This window comes from Mustelus asterias, chromosome 14, assembly GCF_964213995.1.
Source record: "Mustelus asterias chromosome 14, sMusAst1.hap1.1, whole genome shotgun sequence".
Taxonomy (NCBI): domain Eukaryota; kingdom Metazoa; phylum Chordata; class Chondrichthyes; order Carcharhiniformes; family Triakidae; genus Mustelus; species Mustelus asterias.
In genome coordinates this window covers 87183068-87203279 of record NC_135814.1, presented here as the reverse complement: position 1 = coordinate 87203279, position 20212 = coordinate 87183068, and the positions used below count along the sequence as shown (strand labels likewise).

Sequence of the window (20212 nt, the reverse complement as noted above, 5' to 3'; positions counted from 1 at the left end):
GTGGTGTCTAACCAGATGTTGTCAGTGAGACACCAGTGCTATGGATTATTCTGATGTTAATGAGATTGTGGACTCGTGTTACGGCGTGACTGGGAATGAGATTCCACTGAGGGTGAAAGGAAGCAGTAGTCAAGTGAGACTGTTACAGATTATATTCTCAAATTGAAGAAACTCTCTCCTTACTGTGGGTTTGGCGTGAATTTAGAAATCAACCTTAGAGACACAGGAGGCCGAAAGAACAACAAAGTCCAGGCCAAGCCTTTGAGCAAAGCCAATAAACTGACAGGGAAGGAGGCCAGCAATGAGGCCACGCCGTGAAAATAGCATGAAAAAGATTGCTGCAAGTTGTAAGGGAGTTTTCCAGAGCCAGCAAGGGAGGCCCATCAGATTTCAGCAGGATCCGGGATGCAGCAATTCACAGTCTCAGAGTCAACAACTTCGATACTACAGTTGCCATGGTAGCCATCAATGATTTGGGGTTGTCCCAGGTTAAATCAGGTTTAAAAATGTAAGTTGCTGGTGGGGCAGTCTCATTCAGAGCCCGCCCCACTCGCCTGATGGCATGGGACCTGCCCCTTCACTTTCTTTTGGCAAAGAGTTCAAAAATACAGTGGGAAGACTTGGTAATGCTGCCGGCGAGCCACCCTTGCTTTTCCCACCTGGGATGCTGCCCAATGTCATAGCCCCAACCGTTAAATAGAATCATAGAAACCCTACAGTGCAGGAGGAGGCCAATCAGCCCATCGAGTCTGCACCGACTACAATCCCACTCCGACCCTATCCACATAAGCCCAGGCATTTACCCTAACTAGTCCCCCTGACACTAAGAGGCAATTTAGTATGGCCAATCCACCTAACCCACACATCTTTGCACTGTGGGAGGAAACCGGAGGACCCGGAGAAAACCCACACAGACACAGGGAAAACCTGCAGACTCCACGCAGACAGTGACCCAAGCTGGGAATCGAACCCGGGTCCCTGCTGCTGTGAAGCAGCAGTGCTAACCACTGTGCCACCGTGCCACCCACAAAGTCGGTCGTCAAAGCCCAAGTTCAGGTGTGACACAGTCAGAGATGTTGAAAGAGCAAAGTTAGTGGGTAAACACACAGTGTCACTGATCCAGAGGCAAATCCAGGACTGTGTTCAAGTCTGGGCACCCCCCGACTTTAGGAAGGATGTCAAGGTTTTAGAGAGGACGCATAAAGATTCGTAAGAATGGTGCCAGGGAAAACAAATTTCAGTTCAGTTTTCGATAGATTGAAGAAGTTTATTTATTTGTGTCACAATTAGGCTTACATCATTAACACTGCAATGAAGTCCCCTAGTCGCCACACTCCGGCGTCTGTTCGGGTACACTAAAGGGCAATTTAGCATGGCCAATCCACCTAACCAACACATCTTTAGAACTGTGGGAGGTAACTGGTGCACCCGGAGGAAACCCACGCAGACACGGGGAGAACGTGCAAACTCCACACAGACAGTGACCCAAACCAGGAATCAAACTCTGGTCCCTGGTGCTGTGAGGCAGCAGTGCTAACCACTGTGCCAACCCCAGTGGGCATTGTTGAAGGTGAGTTGTTCTCCTTGCAGAAGAGAAGATTAAGAGGAGATTTGATAGAGATGTTCAAAATCATGAGTCTGGTTAAAGTAGATAGGGAGAAACTGTTCCCATTGATGGAAGAATGGAGAAACAAGGGGCATTAACTTAAGGTGGCTGGCAAAGAAAACAACTGTGACATGTGAAAAACCGTGTTTGCAGTAGTGAGTGGTTAGGATCTGGAACGTACTGCCTGAGAGTGTGGTAGAGGCAGATTCAAAGGAGTCCATAAAAGAGGATTGGATAATCATGTGAAGCCAAAATAATGCAGGATTATGAAGTGAAGGTGGGGGGCATGGGACTAGCAGAGTTGCTTCTACAGAGAGCCAGCATGGATACAATGGGCTGAATAGCCTTCCATGCTGCAACCATTCACTGATTCTTTTAAATAATTCACATGATAATCGTCTTTTTGAATGGCTTCAAATCATAACTGTAAAAACTTGTAGGGATAGATATGATATTGTTACCTTAAAAAAACCTCAAACCATCTTGCAGAGAAGTCTGGCTTGCAAAGCAGAAATTCTTGGCAATAATGCTGCTGATATTTTAACCGCTGCATTAAGTTTGGAGCATTAAGCAAACTTTCCAGTGGAGTTGATTTGATTTGAGTTCCCACATATTGTATCCTGGAACAGACCTTAAGACAACAGTATTTTCTATATACGCCCCTACTGGTAGGTAGTTTGAATGGTACTGGCAGAGCAGAGACCATAGAGACGACAGAAAAGAGGGAGTGAAATAATAATGCAAAGAAATCAAAGTTTGTCAGTGGACACTGGGTTTGTTTTTACATTTTGAATACCTATTGAAGAAGTCCCTTTACGTTGTTATCCAGTGGAGTCAATAAATAGGACTTTTGATTCTCCCATTCTGATGCATGAATTGAATGAATGGGCTGGTTTGTTACAGATCGGTGCATGGTGCCCATCCATACATGGTGCATGAAGAGTCACATGGTTCAGTCTAACCAAAGCAAAGTGACATTTCCAGGATAAATGTAATATTGGGATGGCACAGTGTATCTTCATTTTATCCAAAGGCCGTTACTAAGTTTAACTTCGGGAAGTCAAATTTGGGCAAGGTGGCACAATCACTAGCAGTGCTGCCGCACAGTGCCAGGGACCCGGGTTCGATTCCTGGCTTGGCTCACTGTCTGTGACAGAGTTTGCATGTGTCTGCGTGGGTTTCCTCCGGGTGCTCCGGTTTCCTCCCACATTCCAAAGATGTGCAGGTTAGGTGCATTGATCACACTAAATTGCCCCTTAGTGTCCAAAGATGTGTAGGTTAGGGGGATTAGTGGGTTGACTATGTGGGGTTACGGGGATAGGGCAGGAGCATGGGCCTGGGTGAGATACTCTGTAGGAAAGTCACTGCAGTCTCGATGGGCCGAATGGCCTCTTTCTGCCCTGTAGAGATTCTATGAGTCTATGATTTTATGAATGCGTTGTGGACAGATTGGAAATGAAGAATTGTAATGAAGCCACAGTCAAATAATTTCTTTAAAAATTGACGTCTGCAAGATATATCTTCATTTCGCCCAGAAGTTATTATTAAAATTAACTCCGGAAAGACTAATTTGGGCATGCAAATGAGTTCAATTGGCAAAGATTGTTGATGGACTGAATGAGCCTCTGAACCCAAGCCAGGCTTGGGATACAAATCACTTCTCGGTGACGGTTATAAGTGCAGTTGTTGAAATTTTCTAATGTTCAAAAAAATTACTCTCAGTTGCATTCTTTCATTTTCTCTGAAAGTTGAAGAGCTGCTTATGTATCTACTCAGAGCGGTGGCCAATGACAGAGTGAAGAATTACATTCACTATAATCCTACAACCACATTTGTTACAGACACAATTCATAATTACCCGACAAAAAAAGGGAAGGTATTATCTAATGATGACACTGAACTTTGTGTGCCTCTAAACAGGTACAAGCATCGAAAAATCAGTGAAAGACCTACAGCGATGCACTGTCTCTTTGACCAGGTACCAACTCCTGATCAAAGAGGAGATGGATGCTTCTGTGAAGAAAGTCAAGGCTACCTTTGCAGAGTTGCAAGCCTGGTAAGTGATTCTAAATTTAATATATGGCAAAGGAAAGGTTTAAGATTTTAAAAAGAGCACCTGTCAATAATTTGCTTCATGTAATACATTATCGTCCACCATTGCAAAATTATAGCCCTAGATTTCAAAACTCATGACATGAAATAGTTTGATGTTGTTTAAATCAGCTGTGGTAATTCATGAGTTTGCACTGCAACTCCCCACTGTGTCAGCAAGTTGATCCAGTTGAATTGTTGAGACAGCCAGACTTGGTGGCACAGTGGTTAGCATTGCTGCCTCACAGCGCCAGGGACCCGGGTTCAATTCCCGGCTTGAGTCACTGTCTGTGTGGAGTTTGCATGTTCTCCCTGTGTCTGTGTGGGTTTCCTCCGGGTGCTCCAGTTTCCTCCCACAGCCTGAAAGATGTGCTGGTTGGGTGCATTGGCCATGCTAAATTCTCCCTCAGTGTACCTGAACAGGCGCTGGAGTGTGGCGACTAGGGGATTTTCACAGTAACTTCATTGTGGTGTAAATCTACTTGGGATGCGAATGGTTAAGCTTAATTGTGAAGTCACAGGTTTAAGCACCTCAGCTGGGGAGTAATTGGAGCAGTAACAACATTGGTGACCCTGTGATTGGGAGGGGGAGATTTGGTTAGGCCCCTCCTGGTGATCACTGTCCTGTGAGCCACAGTGTGTGTTTGTGTTAGGATAAGACAGGCTGCAGTTCAGCCCTGGATATTCCATGGTTGAATAACCCATGAACACTCACTACCAAGCCTCCTTGAGAGTGAGCAGCAATTGTGGAGTGGCATCCATACAAGATAGTATCCTCATGAGAGAAAAGCGTAGAGGATTAAACTTATTTCTACACTTCCAGATAATAGAAAATCACATTTAATACAATCTCACTTTTTTAAGCATATCTTCACACTATTTTTCACTTTGGAGAATAATGGTGGAAGGATTCCCAAGCTGATTATCAGCCCAGTTAACCCTGTTATAAATGTCCCTTCCCATGGACAACAAGTCTCGGTGTTGAACCTGGAATTTCTGGTCCACAGATAGGGACACTACCACAAGACATCCAATGCAATCTCATGATGAAAATATTAATAATTTGAATGAGTATTTGAACCAGATTGGACCTGTGAAAGACAAATTGGAATATTTGCTTAATATTATGAAACATGGAGTTATGGAGAAGTAAACAGGATGTAGGTGGCCTTGTATATAGATTTCTAAAAGCTAGCGCATGGGTACAAAAAGAATCGAAGAGGCTTATGGAATGTTATAGAATCATAGAATCTACAGTGCAGAAGGAGGCCATTTGGCCCATCAAGCCTGCACCGACAACTATCCCACCCAGGTCCTATCCCCGTAACCCCACATATTTATCCTTCTAGCCCCCTGACCCTAAGGGGAAATTTAGCACGGCCAATCAACCTAACCCACAAATAATTGGACTGTGGGAGGAAACTGGAACACCCAGAGGAAACCCACGCAGACACGGGGTGAATGTGCAAACCCCACACTGACAGTCATCTGAGGCCGAAATTGAACCCGGGTCCCTGGCGCTGTGAGGCAGCAGTGCTAACCACTATGCCACTGTGCCAGTGTTTATTTCAAAAGGCAGGAATTCAAAATTGAGGCAGAGACCTTCCAGCTGTTTTGGTCAGACTTGCTCCTCCCCCTCTGGAATATTGCAATCAATTCCAGCCTCGGGACCACAGGAAGGAAATCTTGACTTTGTAGGAGGTGCCACATAGATTCACCAGAATGACACTAGCGCTGAAAGGATTACATTGTGAGGACAGCTGGTGTAAACTTTTATTCCCGAATGTTCAGAAGCTTGAGGTGTTTAAAGTGATTAAGGAATTCGATAGGATAGATCTAGAGAAAGTATTTTGTCCAGTTCCCAGACCAGTAGCAGAGGGCATAAATAAAGTTAAAAGTTTATTTATTAGTCACAAGTAGGTTTACGTTAACACTGCAATGAAGTTACTGTGAAAATCCCCTACTCGCCACACTCCGGCACCTGTTCGGGTACATTGTCAGAGAGAACCTCTCCTGACGAGGCCATAAAGACAAGTGAACCCCCGGACGATTGAGCATCAGGCTTGCTAAGCACATGCAAATGAAGATTTGAATAAATTAACATATTATAATCAGCCTCTCGCCAGAATGGGCGAGATGTGACCGCGCTGGAAATCCGGTTCCGGTAAGACCGCAAGAGGCAAGCAATCGGGTGTGATCCTGATTTCTCGGCTCTCACACAATGTTACCGGCTCACTTTGCCCGTCGATGGGCCGGTAAAATCGCGGCCCATTGCTTTATAGGCATGCACACACTTATACTAATGACCATCGATTATTCTATAGAGTTTATGAAATTCTTAAAATGGTTCAATCAAAAGTCAACGGTTCATATATTAATGAAAAGAGTGCTAAGGAGGAAGAATTTCTCGAGTATAGAAGATTAATGTGTGAGTAAAGGATTTGATAGGTTACACAGGGAGGGGGTGGGGGAGGTGGGGGAGTGGGTGGTGTAAGTGATACTGACGTTCAATGGTATTACCATCTCTGAATCCCCCACCTTCAACATCCTGCGGGTTACCACTTAGCAGAAACGTAACTGGACCAGTCACAAAGATATAGTGGCAATGAAAATAGGTTGGAGGTTGAAAATTGTGCAGGGAATCACCCAACTCTTGATTCCTCAAAGTCTTTCCACATCTACAAAGCACAAGTCAGGAGTGTGATGGAATACTCTCTACTTGTCTGTATGAATGCAGCTCCAACAACACTCAAAAAAGGCCCGAAACCATTCTGGACAAAGCATCCTACTTGATCAGCAAAACTGCTCAGTATCCTAGATGTGGTCTAAGTTGTGCCATGTATAGGTTTAGCACGACTTCCCTATTTTTATATTCCATTCCCTTTGAAATAAAGGCCAACATTCCATTTGCCTTCCCAATTACACGCTGAACATATTTGTTAGTTTTTTTTCCCGCTTCATGAAGCCATGCTGACTCTGTTTGATTATGTTATGTATTTCTAAATGCTCTGCTAGTACATCCTTTATAATGAACTGTAACATTTCCCAATGACAGAAGTTAAGCTAACTTGCCTATAGTTACCTGTTTTTTGTCTCCCTCCTTTTTTGAATAAAAGTATTACACCAACAGTTTTCCAATCCTCTGGGAATTTTCCAGAATTTAAGGTTTCTTAGAAGATTACTACTGTGCATCAATTATCTCAGTAGCTACTTTCTTTAATATCCTGGGATACAACCCGTCAGGTCCAGGGAACTTATTGGCCTTTAGCCCATTTAGTTTATCTAGTACTTTTTTTCCAGTGATAGTTATTTATTTCCTCTCCCCTCTTGCCCCTTGATTATTTAGTATTTTTGGAATGTTATTCGTGTCTTCCACCATGAAGTATTTGACACAAGTATTTGTTTAATTCCTCTGCCATTTCCTGGTTCTCCATTATTATTACTCTAGTCTCATTCTCTAAAGGGTCTATGTTCAATTTGGCCTCTCTCTTCCTCTGTAGATATTTAAAGGAGCTCTTACTGTCTGTTTTTATATCACTTGCTAATTTAACCCCAGAGTTTATCTTCTTCCTCTTTATTTTTTTGGTCATCTTTTGTTGGTTTTTAAAGCTTTCCCAATCCTCTGACTTACCACTAATCCTTGCAGCAATGTATGTTTTTTCCATCAGTTTAATGCAATCCTTAACTTCCCTGGTTAACCGTGGTTGACTTTTCCCCTTCCTAGAATCCTTCTTCCTCATTGGAATATATCGCTGTTGTGAGTCATGAACTATTTTCATAAACGTCTCCCATTGCTGATCAACCGTCTTTCTGGCTAAACGCGTCCTGTTTGGCAGGTAGCCGAGTTCAAACCACACAGAATACAAGTCAATAAATGCTATTTATCATTCCACTCGAAGATGTCAGCTGCTGTGAACAACCATGGGAGGTCCAAGACCTTGTGCACATGCAACGGATCTTTTGTTTGATGTGGCTTGAGTGCATTGCAAAGTGCACATCTGGAGATTTCCCTTTCCATGTCTGCATTCATGGAGGGCCAGTACAGTGATTCTTTGGCCTTGCATCTAGTTGTTTTCAATCCAGGGTGCTCTTAGTGCAGTTGTTGTGTGTGGGGTACCTCTGGGGAGCAGTCGTGATAATGAATCATTGGCCATGCAGTATCAGTCTACCCTGTATGGTTAGTTCATCTCTGATGGTGGAGAATGTGCGGAGCTCATGCAGAAGTTCCCTTGAGGATTCTGGACAGCCCCTCGTGGTGATGTTGTGCAGTTGTCTGTATGTGATGACCACCTGTAAAATGTCTTTAAGTTCCTGAGTTTGATGAGAGGACAGCACCTCTATTATCATAATGTCAACCTTTATTTCAAGATCTGTTTGGTCTGTAATGGGTAAGAGAGAGGGCAGCAGCCAAGTATAGCTCCTTACCAGGATTGTAGACGATGTTGAAATTGTAATTTTTCAATTTTAGCGTCATGGTTGCAGATTCAGTGTGGAGAGGCTTCGTTAAGATCGTTATGAATAGCTGATCATTAGTTTCAACAGTTGCAGGATGACCATATATGAAGTCATGAAATTTCTGACAGGTGAAGATGAGAGCGAGGAGTTCCTTTTCGATGAGTCTACACAATGAGTCTCAGTGTCAGTGGGCTCTTGAAGCAAAGGCTATTGGTGTGCCATTCTGGATGCAGACTGTGCCAAGTCTGTGCCGGGCAGTGTGTGTTGATATAAGGGTGCTCAAATATCGAAGTATTGCAACACCAGTGGAGCTGTGAGCACTTGTTTGAGTCTGTTGAAAGCTGTTGTGTGATGCGCTTGCCAGCATCATTTGACATCCTGGTGGAGGACAATGAGGTCCAGTGACCTAACTATAACATGGAATGAACTGAGAAGGATAATCTGTCATACCAAGAAAAATGTTGTAAAGCATGCTTGTCCACAGGAATGGCCATCTGACAAGCCCTTGTCTTGTCTGGATCGTGCTTTACACCATTGTCTGTGAGTAAATGGCCCACTTAAGGAACCTGGTTGACTCTGAATCTACATTTTGCAGGGTTCAGCTTTAAGTGTATGGATCTGATTCTGTCAAGGACGAGACAAAGACATGCATCATGTTCCAGCATAGGAACATTCATGTTCCCAAACAAGGATGTCATCAACAGTAATCATGCAAGGTTGGCCTGCAAAGTGTTGCTCCATGCATTGCTGGAAGACCTCACTGCCAGTGGAGAACCCATAGGGCTTATGGAGGAAACGATATCTGTCTATCGGTGACATGAATGTGGTTAGTTTTGAGGATTCTTCATCTAATGGGATCTGCCAGAATCCACATTTTGCATCGAGATTGCAGAACACTTGGGCATTTGGTATGTCGGCAATCACCGATTCCATTGTCTTCATGGGTTGATGTGACCTGAGGAGTGCTTTGTTTAAGTGCACTGGGTCAATGCATATCCTGACTATGCCATCTTTCCTTACCACAGCCATCACTGCTGTAGGAGTTATGACATCCAGTGTGGTCAATCAATGGAGCTCATCAATGACTTTCAGCTTCATGGCCATTTCTACTCTTCTCAGAGCACAGACTGTTGGTGGTAACGAGTTATCCAGTCCCATGTGATATACAACTGATAACTTACCAAAGATATCACAGTTGAAGAGATCCCTATATGTCGTCATCTCTGGGCTTGGAGATGTAAAACATGCATGGATCAAGTTGAATGAGCCCCAATGTGATGCTGTCCTGAAGCCCTAATAATGGTTTTACATTCTGGTCAATTCTGTGGAACATGAAATTTCCCTGTGTGCAGTGGAGGATTGCCACACCTTCAGTGTGGATTGTTTGTCCATCATATGCCATGAGGTGTGTCTGGGTGCTGGGATCTGGTGCTGCACATGCATCTACTTCCTATAACGTTTGGCTGGATAGTATATTATCTTTCACTACTGCACCAATTTTGACTTTAAGTCTGGCGTTGCTGTTAATAATGTTGAGGTCTCACTCTTTCCTCTGACATTAACAGTGTCGCAATGGAATGTTGTTAGAAGCTCCGTTTCACTGCTTTGGCTAAAATCCAATTCATGCACCTTTTTGGGCAGTATGGTGGCACAGTGGTTAGCACTGCTGCCTCACAGCGCCAGGGACCTGGATTCAATTCCCGGCTTCGGTCACTATCTGTGTGGAGCCTGCACGTTCTCCCCATGTTGGCGTGCGTTTCCTCCGGGTGCTCCGGTTTCCTCTCACAGTCTGAGAGACGTGCTGGTTAGGTGGATTGGCCATGCTAAATTCTCCCTCAGTGTACCTGAACAGATGCTGGAGTGTGGCAACTAGGGGATTTTCACAGTAACCTTTTTGCAGTGTTAATGTCAGCCACTTGAGACATTAATAAATAAACTTTAAAAATTTAAACTGATGCTTCTACCTCTGGAGGATCGAGCCAGGTTGCTGGTGGCAGAGGAGGGCTGCTATGGTTTGCTGGCTGCTGCAGTTGGAACAGACCATCCCCTGCATTGCGAATACTTTGGTTTCCCACCTAAAATTTCTGCTTTGTCTCTCAGATTGTTCGTTTAGCATCCAGATTTTGATGGCTGTTTGTAACATTAAGTCTTTTTCTTGCAGTAGCTGCTTGCGGACTAAATCACTATATATTCCACAAACTACTCGATCCCTGATTAGGTCTTCTGTGAGAGTTCCAAATGTACATTTCTATGCCAGTATTTTTAGTGTGGTTGTTCCTGGAATTGAGTACATGTCTATCAAGGATTAGGAATTTTACCGGGAGGCAAATGCTCTCAGATTCTTTCAGGATAATCTCGTGGTCTTCTTTCTCCTCCACTGTCTGGAAGAGAAACGACTCAAATTTTTTGACAGCTTTGGGCTTGCAAGGTTTAATAGGGTATAAAGCTACACCTTCTTTGACTTGTCAGAGAGTGCCGCACCACAGTAAATATGCCACTCCTTCTGGAACTTTCCCAACTATGCACAATATTTTCGTCAAAGACAAATGGGTCCATGCAGTGATGTCCTTGTGCCATACTGCCAACTCCTGACTTCATAAAGAACAATGTAAATTACAGCACAGAAACAGGCCCTTCGGCCCTCCAAGCTGCCTGACTGAACTAAAACCCCCTACCCTTCCAGGGACCATACCCTTCCATTCCCATCCTATTCATGTATTTGTCAAGATGCCCCTCAGAAGTCACTATCGTATCTGCTTCCACTACTTCCTCCGGCAGCGAGTTCCAGGCACCCACCACCCTTTGTGCAAAAAACCTGCCTCGTACATCTTCTTTAAACCTTGCCCCTCGCACCTTAAACCTATGCCCCCTAGTAATTGACTCTTCCACCCTGGGAAAAAACTTCTGACTATCCACTCTGTCTATGCCTCTGTAGACTTCTATCAGGTCGCCCCTCAACCTCCGTCATTCCAGTGAGAACAAACCAAGTTTCTCCAACCCCATCCTCACAGTTAATGCCCTCCATACCAGGCAATATCCTGGTAGATCTTTTCTGTACCCTCTCCAAAGCCTCCATGTTAATTTTCTTTTTATTCATTCGTGGGACATGGGCATTGCTGGCTGGCCAGCATTTATTGCCCATCCCTAGTTGCCCGCGGGAAGTTGAGAGTTAACCACATGTAGGCCAGACCAGGTAAGGATGGCAGATTTCCTTCCCTGAAGGACATTCATGAACCAGATGGGTTTTGCTGACAATCAACAATGGTTTCATGGTCATGAGTAGATTCTTAATTACAGATTTTTTTAAAAATTGAATTCAAATTCCACCATCTGCCATGGTGGGATTCGAACTCAGGTTCCCAGAACTTTAGCTGAGTTTCTGGATTAATAGACGAGTTAAAGTACCACTAGGCCATCGCCTCCCCAAATGTTGCAGGCTTGTCAAAACACCAACAACAAGGAATGCCAATAAAGCTAGTTTATTACCAAACTCATCGGTCACAGCTACAGTACTTGTGTTCTGTCCAAGATCAAAGGGATGACTCCCGCACTATTGCCACATGACCCCCTATATCGCCATGTCATCACGTTCTCACGTGGTCACTGATGCACCATCAATTGAGCAAAGACTAGTTTGTATGCAAGAACAAATAGGCTTTTATTAGCAAAAGACTTGGAGCACACCCATGCCGATGAACTGGTCCAGACTGAGGCAGGGGAGTGGGGAGCAGTCGCCTTTATACCTGGACCAGGGGGGGAGGAGTCTAGGGTAGGGCCGGCAGGGATGTGTCCAGGCATGTCACATATACAGGTAATAAGCTAACAGTGGTTTACCACATTCACCCCCTGTTTAAAAAAGAGTCCGGCGGGGGTGAGGTGGGTGAAACGATATTTACAGAATTACAAATTTAGTCTCTCTGGGGGCTTGATCTGCCGTAGTGCCGGTTGTGGTGTCGGTTCAGGTGGCCGCGGTGTTGGTTCAGGCGCCAGGTCGTAGTCACTCGAGTCATCTGAAGTCCCTTCAGATTGTCGGGTGCGTAGTGGCGGCTCCTGGGGCTCAGGCATGCTGTATACGGGGGCTAGGGGAGTGTGCTGTGGCCCTGGTGCTGTATGGACAATGTTGGGGGTTGGGGGTGTGGGATTGTGGGTCGTAGTGGTCCTGGGGCACCTGCGGGTGCCAGGTCTCGAATAGAGACCGTGTCCTCCCGCTCGTCGGGGTATGCCACATAGGCGTATTGGGGGTTGGCGTGGAGGAGTTGGACCCTTTCGACCAGGGGGTTCGACTTATGGGTCCTCACGTGCTTCCGGAGCTGGACAGGGCCTGGGGACGTCAGCCACGACGGTAGTGAGGTCCCCAAGGAGGACTTCCTGGGGAAAACAAGCATTCTTTCATGAGGGGTAGCATTGGTAGCTGTGCAAAGGAGTGATCTAATCGAGTGTAGTGCATCAGGCAGGACCTCTTGCCAGTGGGTGACTGGAAGACCTTTAGATCTCAGAGCTAGTAAAACGGCCTTCCAGACTGTCGCGTTCTCCCTCTCTACCTGTCCGTTCCCCCTGGGGTTGTAGCTGGTGGTCCTACTCGAGGCTGTGCCTTTGGAGAGCAGGCACTGTCGCAGCTCATCACTCATAAAGGAGGATCCCCGGTCGCTATGGATATAGCTAGGGAAACCGAACAGGGTGAAGAGGCTGTGCAGGGCCCTGACGACCGTGGCCGAGGTCATATCCGGGCAGGGAATAGCGAAGGGGAAACGTGAATATTCATTGAGGAAGTATATGTTGCGGTCAGAAGAGGGGAGGGGGCCTTTGAAGTCGACGCTTAGGCGTTCGAAAGGGCGGGTGGCTTTTATGAGATGTGCTCTGTCTGGCCGATAAAAGTGCGGTTTGCACTCTGTGCAGACCTGGCAGTGTCTGGTTATAGACCTGACTTCCTCAATGGAGTAGGGCAGGTTACGGGCTTTAATGAGGTGAAAAAACCTGGTGACCCCCGGGTGGCAGAGGTCGTTGTGGAGAGTCTGCAATTGGTCTATTTGTGCGCTGGCACATATTCCCCGGGACAGGGCGTCTGGCGGCTCATTGAGCTTTCTGGGCCGGTATAAGATGTCGTAATTGTAGGTCCAGCCCACCCTGTTCCAGCAGTCTTTGTCGGATATAGTTTGACCTGATACCCGTGACATAGGCATCTCTGATTAAGTCCTCAGTGTTTTGGGTGGTTGTTACGGCCTTGCAGTTGCAGGCCCTGCCAAGTGCTCGCAACGCACGCAGGAATTGATCACCCGATTCTCCTGGCTGTTGTCTGCGAGTAGCCAGAAGATGTCTGGCGTAGATTTCATTAGACTGTTTGTTGTACTGGCCTTTTAAAAGTTCGATCGCGTCCTTGTAAGTTTCAGCGTCTCTAATCATCGAGAATACTTGATCTCTTACCCGGGTATGGAGCACATGTAGCTTGTCGGTTTCGGTCCGGATGACGGAGGAGGAGGTGAGGAAAGTTTCGAAACATCGCAGCCAGTGATCGAAGCTGTTAGAGGCTCCTACGGCTTGAGGGTCCAATTCGAGTTTGTCGGGTTTTAGTATCTGCTCCATCCCAAAACGTTTGCTAATAAAATTGATGCACCACCACTCGAGCAAAGACTAGTTTGTATGCAAGAACAAATAGGCTTTTATTAGCAAAAGACTTGGAGCACACCCATGCCGATGAACTGGTCCAGACTGAGGCAGGGGGGTGGGGAGCAGTCGCCTTTATACCTGGACCAGGGGGGGAGGAGTCTCGGGTAGGGCCAGCAGGGATGTGTCCAGGCATGTCACATATACAGGTAATAAGCTAACAGTGGTTTACCACAGTCACTTGGTCTACACATTCTAAATCCTTAAATGGTTAAATTCTTGAACTTAACTATAACTTGTCTGACTAGTTTCACCCTAAAAGCATCCTGAACAGGGAGATGAATTTTGAGGTGTTCATTGTGACCCATTACTGCATTTTAATATTCCACCCACATGACCTAATATCAGGTTACCAATTCTCTAGTGTTTGTTGGACTGGAGTGATGATCATTGCCTGCCATGCCAGTTCACAGTAAATGGTTCCTTTATGTGGAAAAGTCTGTTAAAGAGTTAAAAACATTAAAGTTTAGTTGGAGTCTTAAGTAAACTAGACCAGATTTTTGGAAAAGCCATGTGAGGTCATCTGGATTTGAAATAATATTACTAATGCTGGACAAAATATTAAACTGTGATCTTAATAAATCATTATTTGGAGCTGACTGCTATACATCCTGTTATTGTCAGATTCTTAAACAATGCATCCATTTCAGGAGAATTTGGAACTATTGGTTCAACATTAAGGATTTGAATTGTAGACCCTGCTGGGGCTGGGATCAGGGAAGAATTGGAGCTAGAAGTAGCACCTCCGGTTGGTGTGCCAGTTCCCTGGCTCCATCCTGGAACATTTTTGTGGAGGGGGATTTGGAGAGTGTTAGAAGAATCGTAGAATCCCTACAGTGCAGAAGGAGGCTATTTGGCCCATTGAGCCTGTGCTGACAGTCCCACCCAGACCCCATCCCTGTAACCCCCTTTACCCTGCTAATCCCTCTGACACTAAGGGGCAATTTAGCATGGCCAATCAACCTAACCCACACATCTTTGGGCTGTGGGAGGAAATCGGAATGCCTGGAGGAAAACCACGCAGACACAGGGCGAGCGTGCAAACTCCACACAGATACTCAATGCCAGAGTTGAACCTGGGTCCCTGGTGCTGTGAGGCAGCAGTGCTAACCACTGTGGTACCGTGCCACCTGGATTGGGGTGTGCCAGGATGCATGTGGCAGAGCCACCTGTCCACATGTGGCTTGTTAAGAAGCACTTTGGGCCATAAGGTGGCTGACCGTGGTGTACCGCAGGGCTCTGTATTGGGACCTCTGCTGTTTGTGATTTATATAAATGATCTGGAAGAAGGAGTAACTGGGGTGATCAGTAAGTTTGCGGACGACACAAAACTGGCAGGACTTGCAGATAGTGAGGAACATTGTCAGAGGCTACAGAAGGATATAGATAGGCTGGAAATTTGGGCAAGGAAATGGCAGATGGAGTTCAATCCTGATAAATGCGAAGTGATGCATTTTGGTGGGAATAATGTAGGGAGGAGCTACACGATAAATGGAAGAACCATAAAGGGTGTAGAGACGCAGAGGGACCTGGGTGTGCAAGTCCACAGATCTTTGAAGGTGACGTCACAGGTGGAGAAGGTGGTGAAGAAGGCATATGGCATGCTTGCCTTTATAGGACGGGGCATAGAGTATAAAAGTTGGGGTCTGATGTTGCAGATGTATAGAACGTTGGTTCGGCCGCATTTGGAATACTGCGTCCAGTTCTGGTCGCCACACTACCAGAAGGACGTGGAGGCTTTGGAGAGAGTACAGAGGAGGTTTACCAGGATGTTGCCTGGTATGGAGGGGCTTGGTTATGAGGAGAGATTGGGGAAACTGGGGTTGTTCTCCTTGGAAAGACGGAGGATGAGGGGAGACTTAATAGAGGTGTATAAAATTATGAAAGGCATAGATAGGGTGAACGGTGGGAAGCTTTTCCCCGGGTCGGTGGTGACGTTCACGAGGGGTCATAGGTTCAAGGTGAAGGGGGGGAGGTTTAACACAGATATCAGAAGGACATATTTCACACAGAGGGTCGTGGGGGCCTGGAATGTGTTGCCGGGCAAGGTGGTGGAGGCGGACACACTGGGAACGTTTAAGACTTATCTAGACAGCTATATGAACGGAGTGGGAATGGAGGGATACAAAAGAGTGATCTAGTTTGGACCAGGGAGCGGCGCGGGCTAATTGTTCCTGGTTTCTCGTTTCAAGGCTTCATTCTACGATCATCTTGCTGGTGCCAGTACAGAGTGAGACTGCGGATAGTTGGGAACCTGTCTCGGGGGCAGGGGATTCATATGGTGTTCGTGGAAGTGGAAATGACTAGGGTTGGGAAGCATTTTCCGATCGGGGCCATTGTGATCTCCTGGACTCGTTTCGATCGCCTCAGGGGGTCGGAGAGGAATTTCCCAGATTTTTTTTTCCCCATATTGGCCCTGGGGTTTTTCACTCTGGGTTTTCGCCTCTCCCTGGAGATCACATGGTCTGGAATGGGGGGGTGGGGGTGAGTTAATAGGTTGTAATGAACAAAGCATCGTAGCTGTGAGGGACAGCTCGGTGGATAGGATATTGGTATGTAGATAGGCTGGAAAATTGGGTGGGGATCCTGGATTCAGGATTCAATCCTGGACCGGGGAGCGGCGCGGGCTTGGAGGGCCGAAGGGCCTGTTCCTGTGCTGTATTGTTCTTTGTTCTTTGTTCTTTGTTCTTTGACTGTGTTTTGCCAATGGATCACCATCTTCCTGCAGGTTATTGGGGACAGTTTCCTATCTGCCTGGGTACGGGAAGATCCACTGGGCACCCTGTAGAAGGCTTCCAAAAGTCGTCCAGTTGGTGGCCTGGCTGCAAAACCCATTTTATAATTTAATCTTTAAAAAAGGTCAAAGAGAGGTCATTTCCGTTTTGAAGTGACCTCTCCCTTCGCAGCTGCATCACAGCCTGCTGCTGCTTTTTGATTGGACCTCCAGCTCTGAGGACCTACCCACTGTCCTCAATTGGATGGCAAGCATGCTCTCTGGACATTAATTGGCCACCCTGGGGAAAATCAGAATGATTGACTGCCTCCCCTCATGGTGCAGGTTTTGGCCACATATATTTCATCCCAATAGTGGCCTTTATATGCCCGAAGGAAAAATCCTGTCCTAAATTCATGACTTGCCAGAGTTTTTAATCTGTTTACTTGAATCACTGGCATCTCCATTTCCCCCACTTTGCCAATTAACTGCCTAAACACTGATCTGACAAATCCAAATAGAAAATGCTGGAAAATCTCAGCAGGTCTGACAGCATCTGTGGGGAGAGAATAGAGCTAACATTTCGAGTCTGGATGACCCTTCGTCAGAGCTGACTCTATTCTCTGTCCAGAGATGCTGGCAGACCTGCTGAGATTTTCCAGCATTATCTGCTTTTGTTTCCTATTCCAGCATCTGCAGTATTTTGCCTTTTACCTTGCAAGATATTGGGGGCAATTCTCCCGGCCCAATGCGCTGCTGGAGCTAGGGACATAAGTGGAGACCGTGTAGTGGGCTTCCCGCTGGGTGCCACCGCTTCCTCGTGTCTCCAGCTGCCGGATTTCCAGCATCATCAGCTCTGTGCCAGAAATCGGTGGCAAAGCTGAATAAATGATGTAAATCAGCATTTCCACCTGATTAGCGGGCCCGGGACTGAAGTCTCCGGTGGGGGGTGGAGGGGGGGGGGGGGTGGGGGGGGGGGGGGGAGAGTGGTCAGGGCTGGCCCACAGACATCCAGGAGGCCATTGATCGAGCTGGCCAGTGGTCAGGAGGGCAGCAATGCAGGGCTACTGCGCATGCGTCGATCTCTGCTCTGACAGATCCGCGCATGCACAGTGGCCCCCTCAGCGCTATGCTGCCGGCCTCACCAGCAGGAATAGGCCCCACCCCCAGCTTTTCAGCATGATTCACGCTAGGGCACTCTGCCCTAGTGTGAATGTGGGAAATTCACTTTGAAAATTCCGTTAAAAAAACCAGTGTGATTTACTCCAGTTTTTACGCGAATTCGGCACTTAAGATTTTCTTGGGAGAATCCCACCCATTACACAGTCTACAGCATCAGTCTCCCCCTGTTTGATACAAATAAGCTCCACAGCACCTTTTGGATTCCATTCAAACGTACACGTTTGTCTCCACTCTGTGCCTCGGGAGTGCTGTACCAGAAGTCAAAGACGAAAATGTGCATTATCTTGAGTATTCATCAATGACCCTGATCACTCGGGGAGTTTTCCCCTTATGGCTGGTCAAGGAGGTTCTACTCATTGTGATTCGCAGTGAATGATATTTATTCCTGTCAAATGTTCAACTATTAGAATACATTCTGCGTGATTCTCAGCAATAGCCCAGCTCAATACTAATGTACTGCCAGTATAACTTGTTGATCAGTGTAACGTTAAGTTTATTTTTCTCAAAGTTCATTTTTAATCTTTACAATCGTGGAACTTTAAGTATTTGTAGCTCAGAAGGAAATAAATTAGAACGTCCAGCTCCAGTGTTCTGGAATTGCTTCCCTAAGTCTTTCTGTCTCTTATCCCTCTTCCTTCAAGAGCCTTCTTAGAGTCTACCTTTGCGACTAATTTGTCCAAATGTATCCTTCTTGGTCTCGGGGCCCTGATTTTATTGGCAAAACGGCATTCTCCGTTGGCCTCGGGCACAATCCTACGAGCCTCGGGCGGGCGTGCTGGTAAAATTCCGGCCTTGGTGTCGATTTCCATCTGATCATGCTCCCGCAAAATTCCTTGAGACAGTTTCCTGCTTTAAAAACCCTCTAGAAATGTGAGCTGTTATTGTTTTCATGGTGTTTGGTCAGCAGACTGAGTTTGGTTAATGCAGGGGAAATTGGTTTTTAACCTTCAGTATCATGGAACCATAAACATTAACAGCCCAGAATGAGACCATTCGACCATCAGGTCCATGTCAGCGCTTTACAAGAGAAATATCAATTAATCTTACTTCTCCACTCCTCTTTATGCCTCGGTTCCTCGAGTTTTATGATCTGTGCCTCTCTGATAATGTAATCCATATTTTATCTCATGTGCTCCGACACATCGAATTTATCAGTATTAAAGTTTATTTATTAGTGTCATAAGTGGGCTTACATTAACACTGCATTGAAGTTACTGTGAAAATCCCCTAGTCGCCACACTCCGGCGATGCACCTAACCAGCATGTCATTTGGACTGTGGGAGGAAACCAGAGCACCCGGAGGAAACCCACGCAGACACAGAGAGAACGTGCAGACTCCGCACAGACAGTGAATCAAGCTGGGACTCGAACCTGGGTCCCTGGTGCTGTGAGGCAGCAGTGCTAACCACTGTGCCACCGTGCTGCCCTTCACTACATCTGGGCAAATTGGACACAAACCCAGGAGTTTGTAGAGTTCTCTAAAGAAGTCCAGATAGAGCTTTTCTGCCTTTCATCCATGAAACACTTAGTAATGTAATGCCATGCAGAACAGAAAGCATAGACAACAAGCAAATTCTGATGAAGAGGTTTAGGTAATAGGAGATATATTTGAGAGCAAAACGTTGTATGATTCCAAAAAGAAATTAGATATAGCTCCAGGGGCTAAAGGGATCAAGGGATATTGAATTCAATGATCAGCCGTGATCAAAATGAATGGTGGAGCAGGCTTGAAGGGCTGAATGGCCTTCTCCTGCTTCTAGTTTTTAAGTTTATTTTTGGATCCCAAAAAATCTCTGGAAGATGAGGCCCACAGAATGCCGCTGACCATTGTCGTAAGCATTTTTGTGCCATATCATAAAGAACCTAGAAGTCAAACTACTTGTTGTAGGAGAAATTATCCTAAATTGAAACAAGGGGTGTGATCTTACTGGCTGTTCACGCCCCACTGCCGCTGTGAACGAGGACAGAGAATTTGGCACTTAGCCAGAAAATCCTGCTGGCGTGAACTGCCAGAAAATTCCGCCCAGGTTGCTTCCCATTTATGGGATGTGGGCTTCGCAGGCTGGGTTAGCAATTACCTAAATACCCTTGAATTCAATGGTTTGCTGGGCCATTTCAGAGGGCTTTTTTACATAAAGTCAACCACATTACTGTGACTCTGGAGTGTAGGCCAGACCAGGTTAAGACGGCAGATTTCCTTCTCTAGAGGACATTAGTGAACCAGATAGATTGGTCCAAGGCCCACGAAGTGCTGAGAACTCTGATCGATGGGAGCAATCCTTCAAGCTGCGATATACACTTCTGGTAAATGGGCTGGGATACAGGCCTCATGGAGCAGGCTCAAGGGGTTGAATGGTCTATTCCTGTTACTACATTTTTTAAGATCGAAGTAATGCAATTAAGTAATTGTATAAATAATTAAGGTCAATAAATAGCTGACTGATTTGTTTACTTATAATAGAAAAGTAAGATTGTAAAATGCACCCATTTACAAATTGAATTCC

At 45.9% G+C, this 20212-nt stretch overlaps 1 protein-coding gene across 1 annotated transcript in view; it reads left to right on the top strand.

Moving 5' to 3' along the window:
• Positions 1 to 20212, top strand: part of LOC144503844 (spermatogenesis-associated serine-rich protein 2-like) — a 150929-nt gene that overhangs the window by 93199 nt on the left and 37518 nt on the right. The window contains exon 7 of the mRNA XM_078228806.1: positions 3527 to 3662. Coding sequence (XP_078084932.1) covers positions 3527 to 3662 — 136 coding nt within the window. The remainder of the gene's footprint in view (positions 1 to 3526; positions 3663 to 20212) is intronic.